The following is a 15,023-nucleotide window of genomic DNA, read 5'->3' on the forward strand; positions in this document are numbered from 1 at the left end:
TGTAACGATCCAGGCTATAAAAATTGACCACAGGAGCTCACTATCTATGATCCTGTAAGGCCATCTTTTGAGTGACAGAGTGTCAGTTTAGGGGGCACCATAAATCACTAAATGCCTTTTTTCAGGATCTCCTTAATTACATGACCTAAAGTCATATGATTTTAAAGGGAACCTGTCACCCTACGAAATAATTTCAAATTCTTAGCTATCATGTTAGTTGAGCAAAATAAACTTTACTTACACTATATTTATTATTTACATTTTGTTTCCATTAGTCTTGGAATTACACAATCACAGCAAGAAGGCAGGAACCATTTTGTGTTATTAAGACACATTTTGTATCACCCCCAAAATCTTGTGCATGCACCAGAATGGGGACCCAATGACCATGGGCAGTGCCCTATACAAATATAGAGCCTAAGGAGTGAAGGGGAATTTTGAGGAGTGGCGTAGAAATTGCAGAATGGAAAGTGATTGACTGCCCCAAATTTATGCCTCAGGCATAGAGGCAGGGCAGGTAATATTTGATTGACAGCTCAGACATTGAAACGACTTGATAACAGGTATGGATGTTTTAATGAAAAAAATTGTGTTCCATGTTTCATTTGCAAAGGACTTTCATTATGCAGATTTCTATGTGTAGGTGACGGGTCCACTTTAAGGGTTTGGATTCAGTTTGACCAGGTTCTTAGATTAAACCACATCTTGCTGAAAAAGGTTTGTATCATTGCAGCATCGTTTCATAGTTTCTATGCTGCATAGAAGCTATGATGAATGTGACTCAGCTCTGTATTATGATTTTTATATATCTACTCAGTATATTCTGCTCCATATCTTTAAATGAACGCAAACCTTATGTATTCATTCATCATGCCCCAAAACTTTATTAATCGACTGCAGAAATGCACGGAAAATAATGTGTTGCTATTGCATGCAAAACTTGATTTACTTATTTTGTAATCCCCCACTGGAAAAGATATGCAGTTTTTCATGTACGTAAATTGCCTGCCTGTGCTGCTAGACATTTTTATTTTGAAAATTACAGTAAGGAATGGAACGTGAAGTGGAAGAGGCAACATTTGCATAAACATCTGCAAAACTTTTAAATGAATGAAGAAGACGGGCACCAAGCTGCTTCCCGGGTGTCACAAAGGAGATTAGCTGCAGACTCTTCAGTGTAGCCTGACTCAACTCTGCAAGTTACATGGAGATTTAAACACAGATTTGTTCAAGCTCACCAGTGGCCAAAATCTCTTTAATTCATACACGTTTGTTTAAAAATTGGGTAAATATTTGTATGCATGTTGTTACATCTTGAGTGTGTGCGTGAGCTTCTCAAAGGACTAAAGAAACATCTCAAAAAGATTATTTCTTCTGATTTCTTCTGTGATTTAAACTGACAGGTTTGTTTTAGAAATTACATATAAGGGGGACTGGTTGTTCCAGTCAATATGGAGAGTAAAAGTGTTATCCAGAATGCTTGGGACCTGTGGTTTTCAGGATAAGGGTTCTTTCTGTAATTTGGATCTCCAGACCTTAAAGGGAAACTAAAGTCTAAAATAGAATAATGCTAGAAATGCTGTATTTCGGATACGAAATATAAACATGAACCTACTGCACCAGAAGCCCAATAAAACAAATGATTTCTGCTTTCAAAGTTGGCCACAGGGGGTCACCATCTTGTAACTTTGTTAAACATCTTTGCAAGACCAAGACTGTGCACATGCTCAGTCTGGTCTGGGCTGCTGCTTAGGGATCATCATAAATGATCAAATCAGCACAAGTCAAATAATAGCTGCCATAGAAGATAACACAGCAAGTCTAATTAATAACCAGAATATACAGACTGCACTGGGTCCTGTGTAATCTAATGTGGATTTTATAGTTTTTGTATTGTTTAATACAAACTTTCTTCAAAATAAATAATCCTCCCAATAGAATCCCAGTTTATCTATTTATATCTGGCTCCATGATCTTAGTCCCTGCAGCTGGAGTTGGAAACAGAGGATGTAAAGGCAAAAATAAAATCCCATTTTTACTTTAACTGAAAAAGAAACCTATCCCCAATTATAAACCGTACTGTTTTTATAAGAAACCTGACTGTATGCAGTGAAATTCCCCCTTTATTTACTTGCTCTGACTGCTGTGCATACAAATCTCTATACATTCTGTTCAACCAGGAAACAAACAGGAAACAAACAAAGCTTCTCAATGTCAGGGAAGTAAAGTGGAGGGGCTCCCCCTGCTGTTTGAAAGTATGATCCTTTCCCTGCAGAGCAGTTAGGGACCATCTGAAGTTTCTTATCCACGGCACTAAGAGCAAGTAAATGAAGGGAGAATCTCACTGCATACAGTCAAGTTTCTTATAAAAATGGTAGACATTTTGGAGATAGGTTTCTTTTTCATTAAAAAAAAAGTATAAATGGGATTTTATTTTCTTGCCTTTACATTCCCTTCAAATAATCATTTAAACATTAAATTAACCCAATTGTTTTGCCTCCAAGGTACTGTTTTATTATTACAGAAAAAACGTTAATTATTTGATTAAGATGGAGTCTATGGAACAAGGCCTTCCCGTAATTCTGGATACTGGGTTTCTGGATAACAGATCGCATACCTGCACAAAACAAATACATACGCCAATGGGGAGATCAATGATCAAAAATTTGATCTCTCCCCTACTTCTTGCAAAACACACTACACAGTGACTTTTAATGACAAAGTGTTGGAAGTTCCCAGGAACTAAGGTCCTGAAATAGGGCCTGTGCCTGAGAAGCAGGTGCTAATGGGAACCTTACATTGCAGAGGTGTTTGTTTGAGTGTAAAGGTGGCCATACCCGGGCCAATAAAAGCTGCAGACAGACCGAGTCGGACTTCCCCGATCGATGTCTGGCCGAAAGTCGCTCCAGATGTCGATCGGACGGGACTAAAAATTCTGTCGGATCGCGCCCGCATCAGTTTGTTGATGCGGTCCCGCGATCTGACCACCCGTTACACATCGCTAGGATCCGATCGTTAGGGCCCACAATCGGATCAGCCCGATATTGCCCACCTCAAGGTGGGCATATCGGGGAGAGATCCGCTCATTTGGCGACATTGCCAAACAAGTGGATCTCTCCGTGTATGGCCACCTTAAAAAGGAGGAAAGAAGAAAAGGAGGTCGAAGACACAAAAGGAAGGTGTGAGAAAAACAGAATGATAAGAAAGAAGAAGCCTAAGGGAAGGGTAGAGTGGGGAGAGCACAAACAAATACTGAAAGTGAGAAAGGGTCAAAATTGGTTGGCTTATTATACTTAGACGAGTTTCCTACTGTGCTTCCTTTCTGTAACAGTAAGGGGGTTATTTATTAAAGTCCGATTTTTTCTAGTCTGGTGTTAAAAAGTCCAAATAAAAAAGTAAGCTAACTCAGACCTGCAGAGATCATGTAGAAGGCAGTGGCAGACCTCCCAAAGATATCCTGATTTGCACTTGGTTTCCGAAAAAATTGCGGTATTTGGCAGATTTGGATTTTTTTTTTTTTTTACGATCTGAGAGACTTTTCCTGCACGTGAACATTTAATGATAAATAGGGGGGGGGTCAGTGCAGATTTGGTCTAAGTGGCTTTATCAAAAATAGTGCGATAAATTCGGATTTTAATAAATAACCCCCATAATGTTATGCTCAGTGAAAGTCTCTTCCACTAACAAAATGCATTGTAGCTTTGTAACAAGTATTACCTGTGATTGAATCTTGGGGCAGCAGGACAGCAATTTGTAGCCCTGGCAAAGTCATTTAGTAGAATGGCAACATTTCTAAACATCACCGATACCAATATTCAATTTAAGTGCCCTATACAAATGTCTCTTTAAATACACAGCCAATGAAATTATTCAAATGAAGATTTACTGACTAGGCTTATTAGAAACCGTTCTATTAAGTCAAAAGGTGAAAATAATGTTTTTAAACAATGGGTGTTTTGAGTGCTAGGAAATGTTTATTATTTAAGAAAAGCCAGTTATTTTGTCTGTGTGCCAATGTCTTGTTCTCACCCAGTAACTGACGTTTCATGATAATCTTACTGACTTACATTATTCTTCAAAGCTGCCTCATCTTTCAGAGCTCCTATAAATTATTCATGTTGCGTTTGCGAGAGAGGAAGAAAAAAAAAAAAAAAAAAAAAGATTTACAGGGGTTTTAATTTTATATGATTTATTGGAAACCATGGCACCAATAACTAGGAAGATTGTCATAACATTGATTTCTCTTTAGTTCCTTTCTCTTGAATGTGTCATAAGGACAATCAGTTATTTTGTCATATTTTGATGAGATGAAAACAGAAGTTAACACATTTAACAGCTAGTAAGTTCAGATTCATCTGCTACTGTACTATTGAGTACAGTACATGTATGGGACCCGTTATCCAGAATGCTTGGGACCTGGGCTTTCCAGATAACAGCTCTATCCATAATGTGGCTCTTCTCATCTTAAGTTTAGAAGTTAAGTTTAGAAAATCATAAATAAACCCATTAGGCTGGTTTTGCTTCCAATAAGGATTAATCATTTAGTTTGGACCAATTACAAGCTACCGTTTATTAGAAAAAAAAAAAAAAAAAAAAAAAAAAAAAAAAATCTATGGAAGATGGCTTTTCCATAATTCTGCATCCCACACCTGTACGATGTATGAATAGTGCAGGAAATGAATACTGCATGGGGACGCTTGTGTACTTTCCTCCTCTGGCATGTCAGATCTATCAAACACTAGTATTTGTATTTTCAGTGCTTGGGTTGTAAGTTTTAAGTTGGGACATTAGGGAGGTGTGTGTATATATTTTTATAATGCACAATAGCCATTAATATCTTATAAGTTATATCCTTATAAACTGATGTCAGTGAGTTCTGACATCATTACTATCCCATGACTCACTGAAATTTATGTATTAATAAATAAAGTACCCCCAGTTGCAAAATATGAGGATATTAGAAGTTACCTCAGAGTTCCATGGCCTTTGGCCTCCTGTTTTTATATGGTGATGAAACTCCTTGGTAACTTTTAATAGCCTTATAATTTACAAGGTACTTTTATTCACTATATAATACACAAACCATGAATATCCTGTAAATTATATCCTTATAAACGGTGAGTTCTGATGTCATTTCTATCACATGACTCACCGAAATTTGTGTATTATAATAAATAAAGTACCCCCAGTTGCAAAATGTGAGGATATTAGAAGTTACCTCGGAGTTTCCTGACCTGTATAAAAACACTCGGCCTTTGGCCTCGTGTTTTTATATGGTCATGAAACTCCTTGGAACTTATAATATCCTTAGATTTTACAAAAGGGGGTACTTTATTCACCATGAATATCCTGTAAAATTAAATCCTTAAAGGGGAGGTTCACCTTAGTTACTTTTAGTATGTTCTAGACTAGCCAAATCTAAGCCACTTTTTCAATTTTTTTTTTTTATATATAGTTTTTGAATTTACATACTACCAGCTTTTTCCAGCTTTCAAAATGGGTGGGGGTGTCATGGACTCAAAAAAAAAAAAAATTCTATAAGGCTACATGTTGTTATTGCTACTTTATTACTTCCCTTTCTATTCAGGCCTTTCCTATTTTCAAATCAATGCATGGTTGCTAGGGTAATTTGGACCCTAGCAACCAGATTGCAGACATTAGTCTGGAGAACTTAAAAAAAAAGTGCATGTAGTGATTCTGAGACTAATTATTAACATGGTCAAGATTTCATGCAATATAAATAAGCAGGGTAGGCCTGTAAATGAGGGTCCTTGAAAGGTGCACGAATAAGTTTGCATTAAAAACTATTACTCAATAGACTGATAACAGGCTCAAGTTACCGTTTGAGTAAAGTCAGTTTATTAAAAACACACACCATCACAAGTTAAGACAACCTGGGAAAATGAAGCAGTTCAATGTCGACGATGTTTAACAAAAAAAACTTAATTTCCTGGAGAAGCTCGACTGTAGGAGAGACAGTCAGGATTGTCCAAGTCTAATAGAATACTGATGTCTGTTAACCAGTGCACTACCAATAGAGTTCTGATTTGTAGTAGTACATCCCAACTAAGTGACTTTTAGACATGATTGATGTCCATAGACTAAATCCCAGTCAGCAACTAGTGTCCAATCTGAGGCTTTGTTATAAATAAGGTCCTATAGTTTACACAGAATAAAAAGTACATTATAAAAGCACAGGAGTCTTGGTATGAAGGTCAATAAATAAAATAGCTCCATTGGACACTTGGCCTGCAGTGTCTTCATAAAAAGACCAACACTGTTGATCACGAGGTAAGTGCTGTGTGTGCGTCCACTCTGGAAGGCTTCAGTTGAGGGGAAGTATTGACGGCATCTCCAGAAGAGACACTTGCATATACCTAGTAGAGTGGGGGGGGGGGGGGGAGAATAAAAAAAAGTTAAAAAAAAAATCAGTACAAAAAAAAAAGTGAAATTATAGCAAGGCAGATTCTACAAATCCAGCTTACTTGGTGGTCTTGTACTTCTCCCTTATTGCTTGCTGAGCCTGATAAGGGGCACCAAGACAGAATTGGTGCAAATCACTAAGGCAAGGTGCTATGTCACTCAGTGCGTAGCCAGTAAAGGCTTCCAGTGTTTCAGGCTGTAAAGGGAAGGTTAGAAGAAACTTAAGTCACTTACTACATTTAAACACAAGTACTGTTACTAGCTAACATTGCCCTTTTAGCTTGCAAGCTTTTATACAGACCACACAGTATTTGGTAGGTTTATTTATGCAGCAACTGCCAGATCAAGCAGTTTTGAGACTGGATATGTTGGCAACTCTACAGGAGTCATTTGGAGCATCCCGTCTCCCAATATTGCCAGCTGGATCCATATTTCATACCAAGCTCAGATAAATGTAGTTCTAAAAGTTCCCTGGAGGTCTATGCTCATTAAGGATTTGACTGCAGAGAACAGCAGAAGAGGGGGGGTTTGCTGCCCAAGACTTTGGATTTTTTGTGAAGGACCAAGTCAGTGCCATATCTGTTAAGGTATCTAAACAAATTCCATTAAGCAACAATTGGGTTAATATTTTCTTGCTTTATACAGTAGCACATTGTGCTTTAAGGCATGGGGCCAGAACTATGGATGCCCTAAAGTGCACTATGAGGCAATTACTGTCTTAGTGGTCAAAAAGTGCTGTGAACAGGAATACAAGAAAAAAAAATAAAGAAAAAAAGTATAAATCATAAGCATTAGGTGAGAGAAACAGCAGCTACTCATTTATTAAGTCTACAGAATGCTTTATGGGAGGTAAAAGCTTTTAACCATGAATAAACCTTACCCAGAACACTTTGTTGAGTGCATAATTGGCAAGACAATAGGCTGCAGCAGCTGTAAGTGAAGGAACGTACTTCAAGAATGGCTCCACTTCAAGCAGAGTTAGTTCTGCCATGTACTAAGAAGAGACACCAAAACCCTGATTAGCTTATGCATTTTCATAGGACTTCAGAAACAGTATACAGATAAGTTTTTAGGAGTGCTCTCATTTAATAAGAGTGAGGACTGTCTAGTTTTGGCAACTTCTCCAAAGAGGAGTACTTTAATAGTAACGTACCCACATCTGCCCCACTGCCTTGTAACAGCTAGTAGCCCCTTAATACTCCTAGCCTTTTACCCTGCAAAGTGGCATAGCTGCTCTGATTTGTGGTAGTGGCATGCTATGCCAAGTTAAGAGTTAGACTCAAGACTGCATTGGCTGGCTTCAAAACCTGAATGTGTTACCATTGCAAGGTGCTCCGTCTTCACACTGACTGCATGTCTCTGCAGATACTGTAGCAAGAATTGGTTGACTGTAGGTACAGTAAGGTCAAAGGCCAGAACCTTCAACAGAACGTGTTCCATGCGCAGAAGCTGTTTCTTTGAGTATGTATCATCAGTTATGTACACAAATTCATCAACATCAGGAGGGTAGATTTCTTCATATTTTCTAGGTATTTGAAAACAAGTAGTTAATACCAAGCACAATGGTCATATCACAGGCAGCCCCAAGAGGGACCTGTGCAGCAGTCAGCCTAAATTTAGACAAGTTTTGGAAAAAGACATTTTTTTTCCCCCTCAATAAAAGGAGTCAGTTTGTGTTAAAGCACCGTTTGCTTTAGACAAGTTACCAGTAAATGCTACAAGTTACTAGACCTGTATACTTTTCAACTTAAGCCTACAAGTCTTGTATGAAGCAGACAGTCAAAAACTCCCAATTCACCGAGTTATCCTTTTGCCATCCACAAAAGCACTGCAGAGTAGGCGTTTATGCACAGAATACTTGGGCAGGGAATAATTTATGTGAATTCCAGTCCAGATATTAAGTCATGGATCGAGCTCGATTTAAAAGCGCCCCATTTAGGTTGTCAAGATCAGTTTGATGCAATGTTGAACATTTAGAGGGCAAGTCAACCTAAAAATAAGTTTGTCTATTAAGAGAACAATTCTAAGCAGCTTTAGAATAAGACATTTAAATTAGTGCCTTTAATTTATATTTATTAAAACAAATAAAAGCAGCATCCCACCCCCCACTCCTGGTTGTTACACTCTTCACATGTCAGAGAAATTGGACAAAAAAAACCAAAAAAAAACAAACACTGCTTAGTAGCAACATATTTAAGCCACAAATAAAAAAATCAGACTTAGAATTGAATGTTAACCCTGACAATTTGGGTTAAACATTCCCTTTAATTATGCAATAGCTGTCACAGTCTAGTACTTACGATGCCAATAAAATAGCTGCTGTGCCTACAAGCTGCAGTTTTCCCCGGAGTACAGACATGCATGATAGGAAGCGGTCCAAATAATTCATAGCCAGATAAAGAGTCTCCGTGTGCAGCTTGTATTCTTCACCAACTTCTACTAGCCAGTCCACAAGTATCGTGCGCATTGCTGAAGTAATGTCTGGCTGCTTACGCATGTAATATGCTTTTGGTCTGTGTTTCAACTGATAAAAAAAAAATAAAATAAATAAATGTTAAACTCAAGACAGTTATGCTAGACTTTGGAGTGCTATGAGAATTCAAATGGGGTCTGATCCCACCCCCTCTTGTTTACATGTTTTGATGCAGCTGAATAGCATGCTACATTTCAATGAAGCAGCATTAAGGAAAGTCAAATCAGAGCCAGTAATGAAAGCAAGAGGACCAGAGGGGTGGTAGGATTATAGAAGTTCAATTGAAAATGTTTAAGGGCAGAAACAACTCAAAAATTTGGGGAGATTTAGTTGCCAGACAATAAATTGCCTCTTGCTGTGGGGGGTGACTAATCTCCCGAACTGCCTCCTGCTGGGTATAATGTAGATTGCTGGCAGGATGGCACTGTGCGCTTCGTTTTCCAAAGTTGCCTCACAAGGATATCTTTGGCAACTTTGGAAAATAAAAATGATCCCAAGTGCCTTCCCGCTGGCGATTGTTTCTAGTTGGCAGTTCGGTGAGATTAGTTGCCCAAAGAGGAAATTTGTTGCTGAGCGACTTGTCTCCCCTAATCCGAGTGTCTGCCCTAAGAGACTAAAGTATAACAAAACAAAGTTTGGGAACAGACTAAAGGTGGCCATACACCGGCATATTTAATGTGCAGATTTGGGTTCTTCAGATAGATCTTTTGCCTATTAACGTTTAGATCAAAAGAATGTATAGTTGACAAGAGGTAAAGGGGGCCCTTCCCGAAGAGCTTACATTGTTTACATTTACCTGATCGCTTTTACTGCACAAACACTTACCTCAGCCTCTCGAAGGTACTGGTGAATTTCATGTATATATTCAGACACAGCTACAGCATCAGGGTCTGTTACAGAGTCATCCTCTGGGCTTGTCTGGGGTGACGTGTCAACCACCATCGGAGAAGCTGAGGAAACACAATAAGAGTCAGATTTTGTTTAAGAGCAAGAGTGTAAAGCTTCAAATGGATTGCACAGACCTTCACTGATATCTAGGAGCAGGTGAATGTTCTGCTTGACAATATTTGAATCCTCATCATCCAAACTGGGACAATCTATTTCAACTGAATAGGTTTCTGTTGGCTCATCCACATAGACTGTAAAACTTGGCTTTGGAGCAACAGGCGCTGGGTTTGCAGACAGGATTTTTCCAGGGAAAGCAAGAACATTTTCAATTCCAGGTAGACTCTTTGCAGGGACACCACCCTAAAGAGAGCAACAGTGATTTTAGATTCTGCATAGGTGGAAGTAGCCATATATAGTTAGGTATGTACTTTAAGCCAGATACAATCACTACGCATACAGATATATAAATTGGTGTAGTTTGGGCTTTATGGATGGGGAGACAAAGGCTGTAAATAAGCCAGAGTATGTTAGAATACAGTGGTCCAGACAAGTGGGCAACTAGTGGTAGCACTTCTGGTTTCCTTCCACAGGCCATTTGTTAAAAGCACCCCTAGTGTGAAGATTAGGTGCTACAGGGATAAGGCAGCACCCTGCACTGTAGAGGTTATTTAAGTGGGTGGTTAACTTGAGGGTTATGCAGAGATTCAAAAATGGTTAGGGCATTGCCTATATAGACAGAAGATTGAGCACCCAGCTCTAGAAAATTCACAGGGCCAAAAAACATAACTCCATAGGTCCTTCACATTTGTGCTTGAAGGCATTTCCTAGACCAGGTGCTGCCCCAATCCAAGATTAGGGTTGAGGTTTTTTTTGGTTTAAAAAAAAAAAATATAAAAAACCTCTAAACTAGAACCATTGACTTTAATGCGAGGTAGTGAAATATTGTGTATAAATATCTTCCAAGTCACAATTAACAAGGTGTGATCTTTGTCAAAAATTTAGCAGCTCAAGTCTGAAGCAGTTATGACCTTACGAATATGGCAGTTCCCCCAAGGCCTTCCATTTTTTCTGCCTATATAATTTAGTAAACCTTGTGTTGCAGACATAGCTGGTTTGAGCAACAGTTTGTAGCTTGACCTCCTCTGATTAAGCACCCAACAGTGTAAAAAATGCATCAGGAGGGAGTGGCTTACGTGATGTATGGAGACTGCCATGTGGTATACGAAATGTATTTAAATTTTGTAGTTTAATTGCTGTGGTAAGTCTGCACTAATAAATGGCTGAAGTGAGATACCGTGCATATATTATTTGCCAGTATCAGAAAGCATTACGAGAATGTAATCCACAAAGTGAAGGGGATGCCCAAGCAAGTGTACATCAATTAATGGATTTTAGATCCTTTTAAAATTTATTTTAAACTCTCCCAATAAAAACTTAAGATACTAGCTCAGAGAAATAGTGAAGATTTTAAAGCTATACACCCATGTCAAAAGTGTTACCCGGGTACTACAAGTCTACTTACCCGACTTACTGATCTTCTGCGCTGTTCATTGTCACCGATAACACCCAACACAGTTCTTTGAGGCAGGTTAGGCTGGACTTCTACCTTGGCTAGGCATGGATTCTGGAATGCACTGCTGGCTCCCACCACAGAGGATGCTGTAAGGATGTGCCCATTGGAAGCCATACTGCGCCGCATCGTCTGTTCAAATTTAGGTCAACTAAGGAAAATAAGTTTACCCATGTCATTAACAACTCAAATATAAAATTATTATAAGTCAAGTTATTGCCAAGTGTAATGAATTTGAAAAGTAACTGCTATTTGTCAGTTTGCCTAAATCCAATAAGACGGCAAACCGCTTTCACATCAGCTCAAGCAAATGATTCTGAAAACTTTAGCACTGGGTCTTCGGACTCTTTAGTCACCACTGGTTGAGGACCCCATGGCCCAGCATTAGTTTGAACTGTCTTTGAGCTGCTTTATTAACCCACAACCACCACAGTTCCTTAGCAGTAAAGATCTGTTCTTCTGAATACCAATTTCGAACGTAGGAATCTAACCACTGTAAGGCAGTAAACAGTAAAGGGCAGATCAGGGGTCAAATTTCGAATAGAAAAAAAAATAAAATAAATTCAGTTTGTCGAGAAGGTCTGTTTTCGTTCTTATAGGTCTGTATTCGAATCAAAGGAAGTGAATTTGATTGAAAGTTTTTCCCACAAAAAAAAAAAAAAAATTAAAAAAGTCCACCAATTAACCAAATAAGCTCTAGGTCCCCCATAGCCTAAAATAGCAATTCAGCAGGTTTTAGATGGCGAATGGTCGAACTTTAATTTTTAAAGAAACAGTACATGATAAATTTAAATATTCAAATTCGAACTAGCCCCTAGTCTTAAATACACAAAAAAAAAAAAGCTAGAAATTCACCTCAACCTTTGATAAATCTGCCCCTAAGTGTTATTTTATTAGCAGTGTGAGTACACAATCTGATAGAGATTTCTCTATATCAACATACATTATCCAGAACATTTGGGACCTAGGGTTTTCCAGATAAGATTTTTACATAATTTTGTAACCACCATACCCAAGACTGCTAAAAATCATTTGCAAACTTAATTTTATCAAGAAGGGTTTCCTGCTGTAGGAATGGGACTTTAGTTTGGAGACGTCGGGATAAGGGATCCTATACAAGGCAACACTAGTTTGGTTTATTCAGTCATTAGGATTTGAATTACTCAGCTTCTAGGACATGCCTATCATTCTGCTACATGTCGTCAAAGAACCTCCAAGCGTTGAGTAGTAACAGACATCTAGAACTCATGCAGCCTGTGTAGTGTCAGACTCAAGATGGCAAGCACCTAATTAAAAGTGTCTAGATAATCAATGTTATAGAGCTGCTAAACCTCTGGGCTGGAAGTCTGTTCAGTATACAACAGCCAGATAAGGTCTGGCTTCACCCACCAAGAAAATTGTTAAAAATCCAGGTAGGTATGAACCAGAGATTGGGCAAATATCTAACCCTGGCTAGTTTGTAAATTTACACCTGGAAAAAACCCCAAAAACTGCTTGTCTGAAGTGTTATTTTCTTGCTCAGTGACTAATCCACCCCCCATATATCCACAGGTTGACTGGTTTTACTTCAAAGGGCGGGGGGTCAGACTCCAATCTAGAAAAAAACAAGTGCTCTATGTACAGTTGCTTTTTAGTCCTTTCTATCCAGCCCCTCTCCTATTCAAATCAATGCATGGTTGCTAAGGTAATTTGGAACCTACCAACCAGACTGCTGAAATTGCAAACTGGAGAGATGCTGAATAAAAAGCCACCTAACAGAAACCACGGATAAACGCCCCCCCCTCCCAATTGCAAATAGTTTCAGAATATCCTGCTCTACATCATACAAAAAAGTTAATCAAAGGTGACCCAACCCCTTTAAAAAAGAACCTTTAAAATAAGCGAATGTTAAAGTTGAAGAGGGAGCTTTTCTAGGCACTTTTGTAATTTATACATTTTTTTCCCCTTTAATTCCAAGATATTAAGGGATACATGTGCGGTTAATATGAATAAATGTTAAGAGCCACCTGCTGGTCATTTTGAGACCATTCAGACCCACCAAGTAGTCAAGGAAGTGGTCAGGCAAAAGAGGCTGCCCTGATGTTCTTCTGCTTTTTTTTTTTTTATTTATTTAATCTCACCCCCCCCCCCCCAAAGTAGGATATCAGAAAACTCTCTCCAGACAACTTCCTCGACTACTTGTTCATCAGACTGGTCAAAAACTGACTAGCAGGTGGCGCTGTTTTAACAATTTTATATTAAAAATGACCAGTAACTTTTTTTTAAAATTCATTTTTTATATAATGAAAAAAAAAACACTAACTTAACCAAACTCCGCTTGCGCTCCTCTTCCTAAAAGAGAATGATCCACCGTGCTGGCGCTCAATTTCTCCTCCCTAGCAATCTCCTATAGAAGGCAGGGAGGAGAAAGAGTAGGGATGCACCGAATCCAGGATTCTGCCTTTTTCAGCAGGATTCGGATCCATCTGAATTCCTAATTTGCACATGCAAATTAGGAGTGGGAGCGAAATTGTGTGACCTTGTCAGAAAACAAGGACATAAAAAAAGGTTTTCCCTTTCTCAACCCATAATTTGCATATGCAAATTAGGGTTCAGTATTTCAGCCAAATCCAAAATAGTGGATTTGGTGCATCCCTAAAATAGAGAGCTGCATGATGGATCCATCACCCAGTCACTTTTTCTGATAGGAAGCACAAGCGGCGTTTCGGTAAGTTAATTTAACAAAGACTGATTTTAAAGTTATATACAAACAAAAAAAAAAAAAAAAGTAACATTTAGTCCCTTTAACAGAGCCTGTATCCCTTAATATCCTGGAATTAAAGATAAATGAATGATGATAAATATGAAAGCAAGTGACAAGTGCTTAGAACACCCTCATCAATTGAACACTTAACTTATTTTAAAGGTTCGCTTATCCTTTAACTTTTAAACTACAACTCACAACATCCACATCAGCCTTGGAGCGAATGCAGGAGCAGCCCGACAATAAAAGGGCCACAAAAAAAATAAAGGTCACAAGTTAGATATCCTTTCCCTTCGGTATGAGAGATGCTGCAGAACTACAGCTCCCAGCCTCCCAACAGTAACAGATACACAAATACCTTGCTAACCAGACATCTGATCAGTCACCCACCCAAATCAGCGGTTCAACCCCTCCGACCACCAAGCCATTCCAAAGCAACCACCTACCTGCTACAACCAGAAGCACTAAGCGCAGATCTCGCACCTTCTCCACCACAAGCAGCGCCGGCGATTTTATGCTGAACAGGAAATTGAGAGCAGCTGAGCAGCGGGACCGGTGATTGGAGCAGGAATTGTCTCAGCTCCGCTGTTTTCAATTGACCCGCGGTTAGGGAACCTGCCCAATCAGAGGCCGCTCAACTGGGCGTCACATGGGTCCGTCTCCTTAGCAACCAGGAAGCGGCGTGAAAGCCTGACAGGAGCAGGGAGGTCAAGGCTCCTCAACAAGCAGTGACAGCTGTCAGGGCTGTGATAACTGATCATGCGGCTTGGTTCCCTCCTTCACTCACATGTAAAGGGACTGTAACCAGCGCCTCTGATTAGGGGTTCATAGACTCAAACTATTGTATATTAAATGTAAAAGGAAAATTTGCTTGGCTCTCACTATTAACAGTTCATGGGGAGCTCATGCGACTTGGGTGTTTTATA

The 15,023-nt window shown here is 39.0% G+C and overlaps 1 protein-coding gene across 1 annotated transcript; it reads right to left on the reverse strand.

The window, feature by feature from the left end:
• Window positions 1-5,836: 5,836 nt before the first annotated feature.
• On the reverse strand, window positions 5,837-14,576 carry ccna1.S (cyclin A1 S homeolog). Its single transcript, NM_001088046.1, is given in 9 exon segments — window positions 5,837-6,377; window positions 6,486-6,619; window positions 7,304-7,417; window positions 7,744-7,948; window positions 8,724-8,947; window positions 9,722-9,846; window positions 9,919-10,144; window positions 11,307-11,505; window positions 14,544-14,576. Coding segments are annotated over 8 exon segments (1,257 nt in total). The 5' UTR covers window positions 11,484-11,505; window positions 14,544-14,576; the 3' UTR covers window positions 5,837-6,325.
• Window positions 14,577-15,023: the final 447 nt, after the last annotated feature.

Source organism: Xenopus laevis, chromosome 2S, assembly GCF_017654675.1.
Source record: "Xenopus laevis strain J_2021 chromosome 2S, Xenopus_laevis_v10.1, whole genome shotgun sequence".
In the NCBI taxonomy this organism is placed as follows: domain Eukaryota; kingdom Metazoa; phylum Chordata; class Amphibia; order Anura; family Pipidae; genus Xenopus; species Xenopus laevis.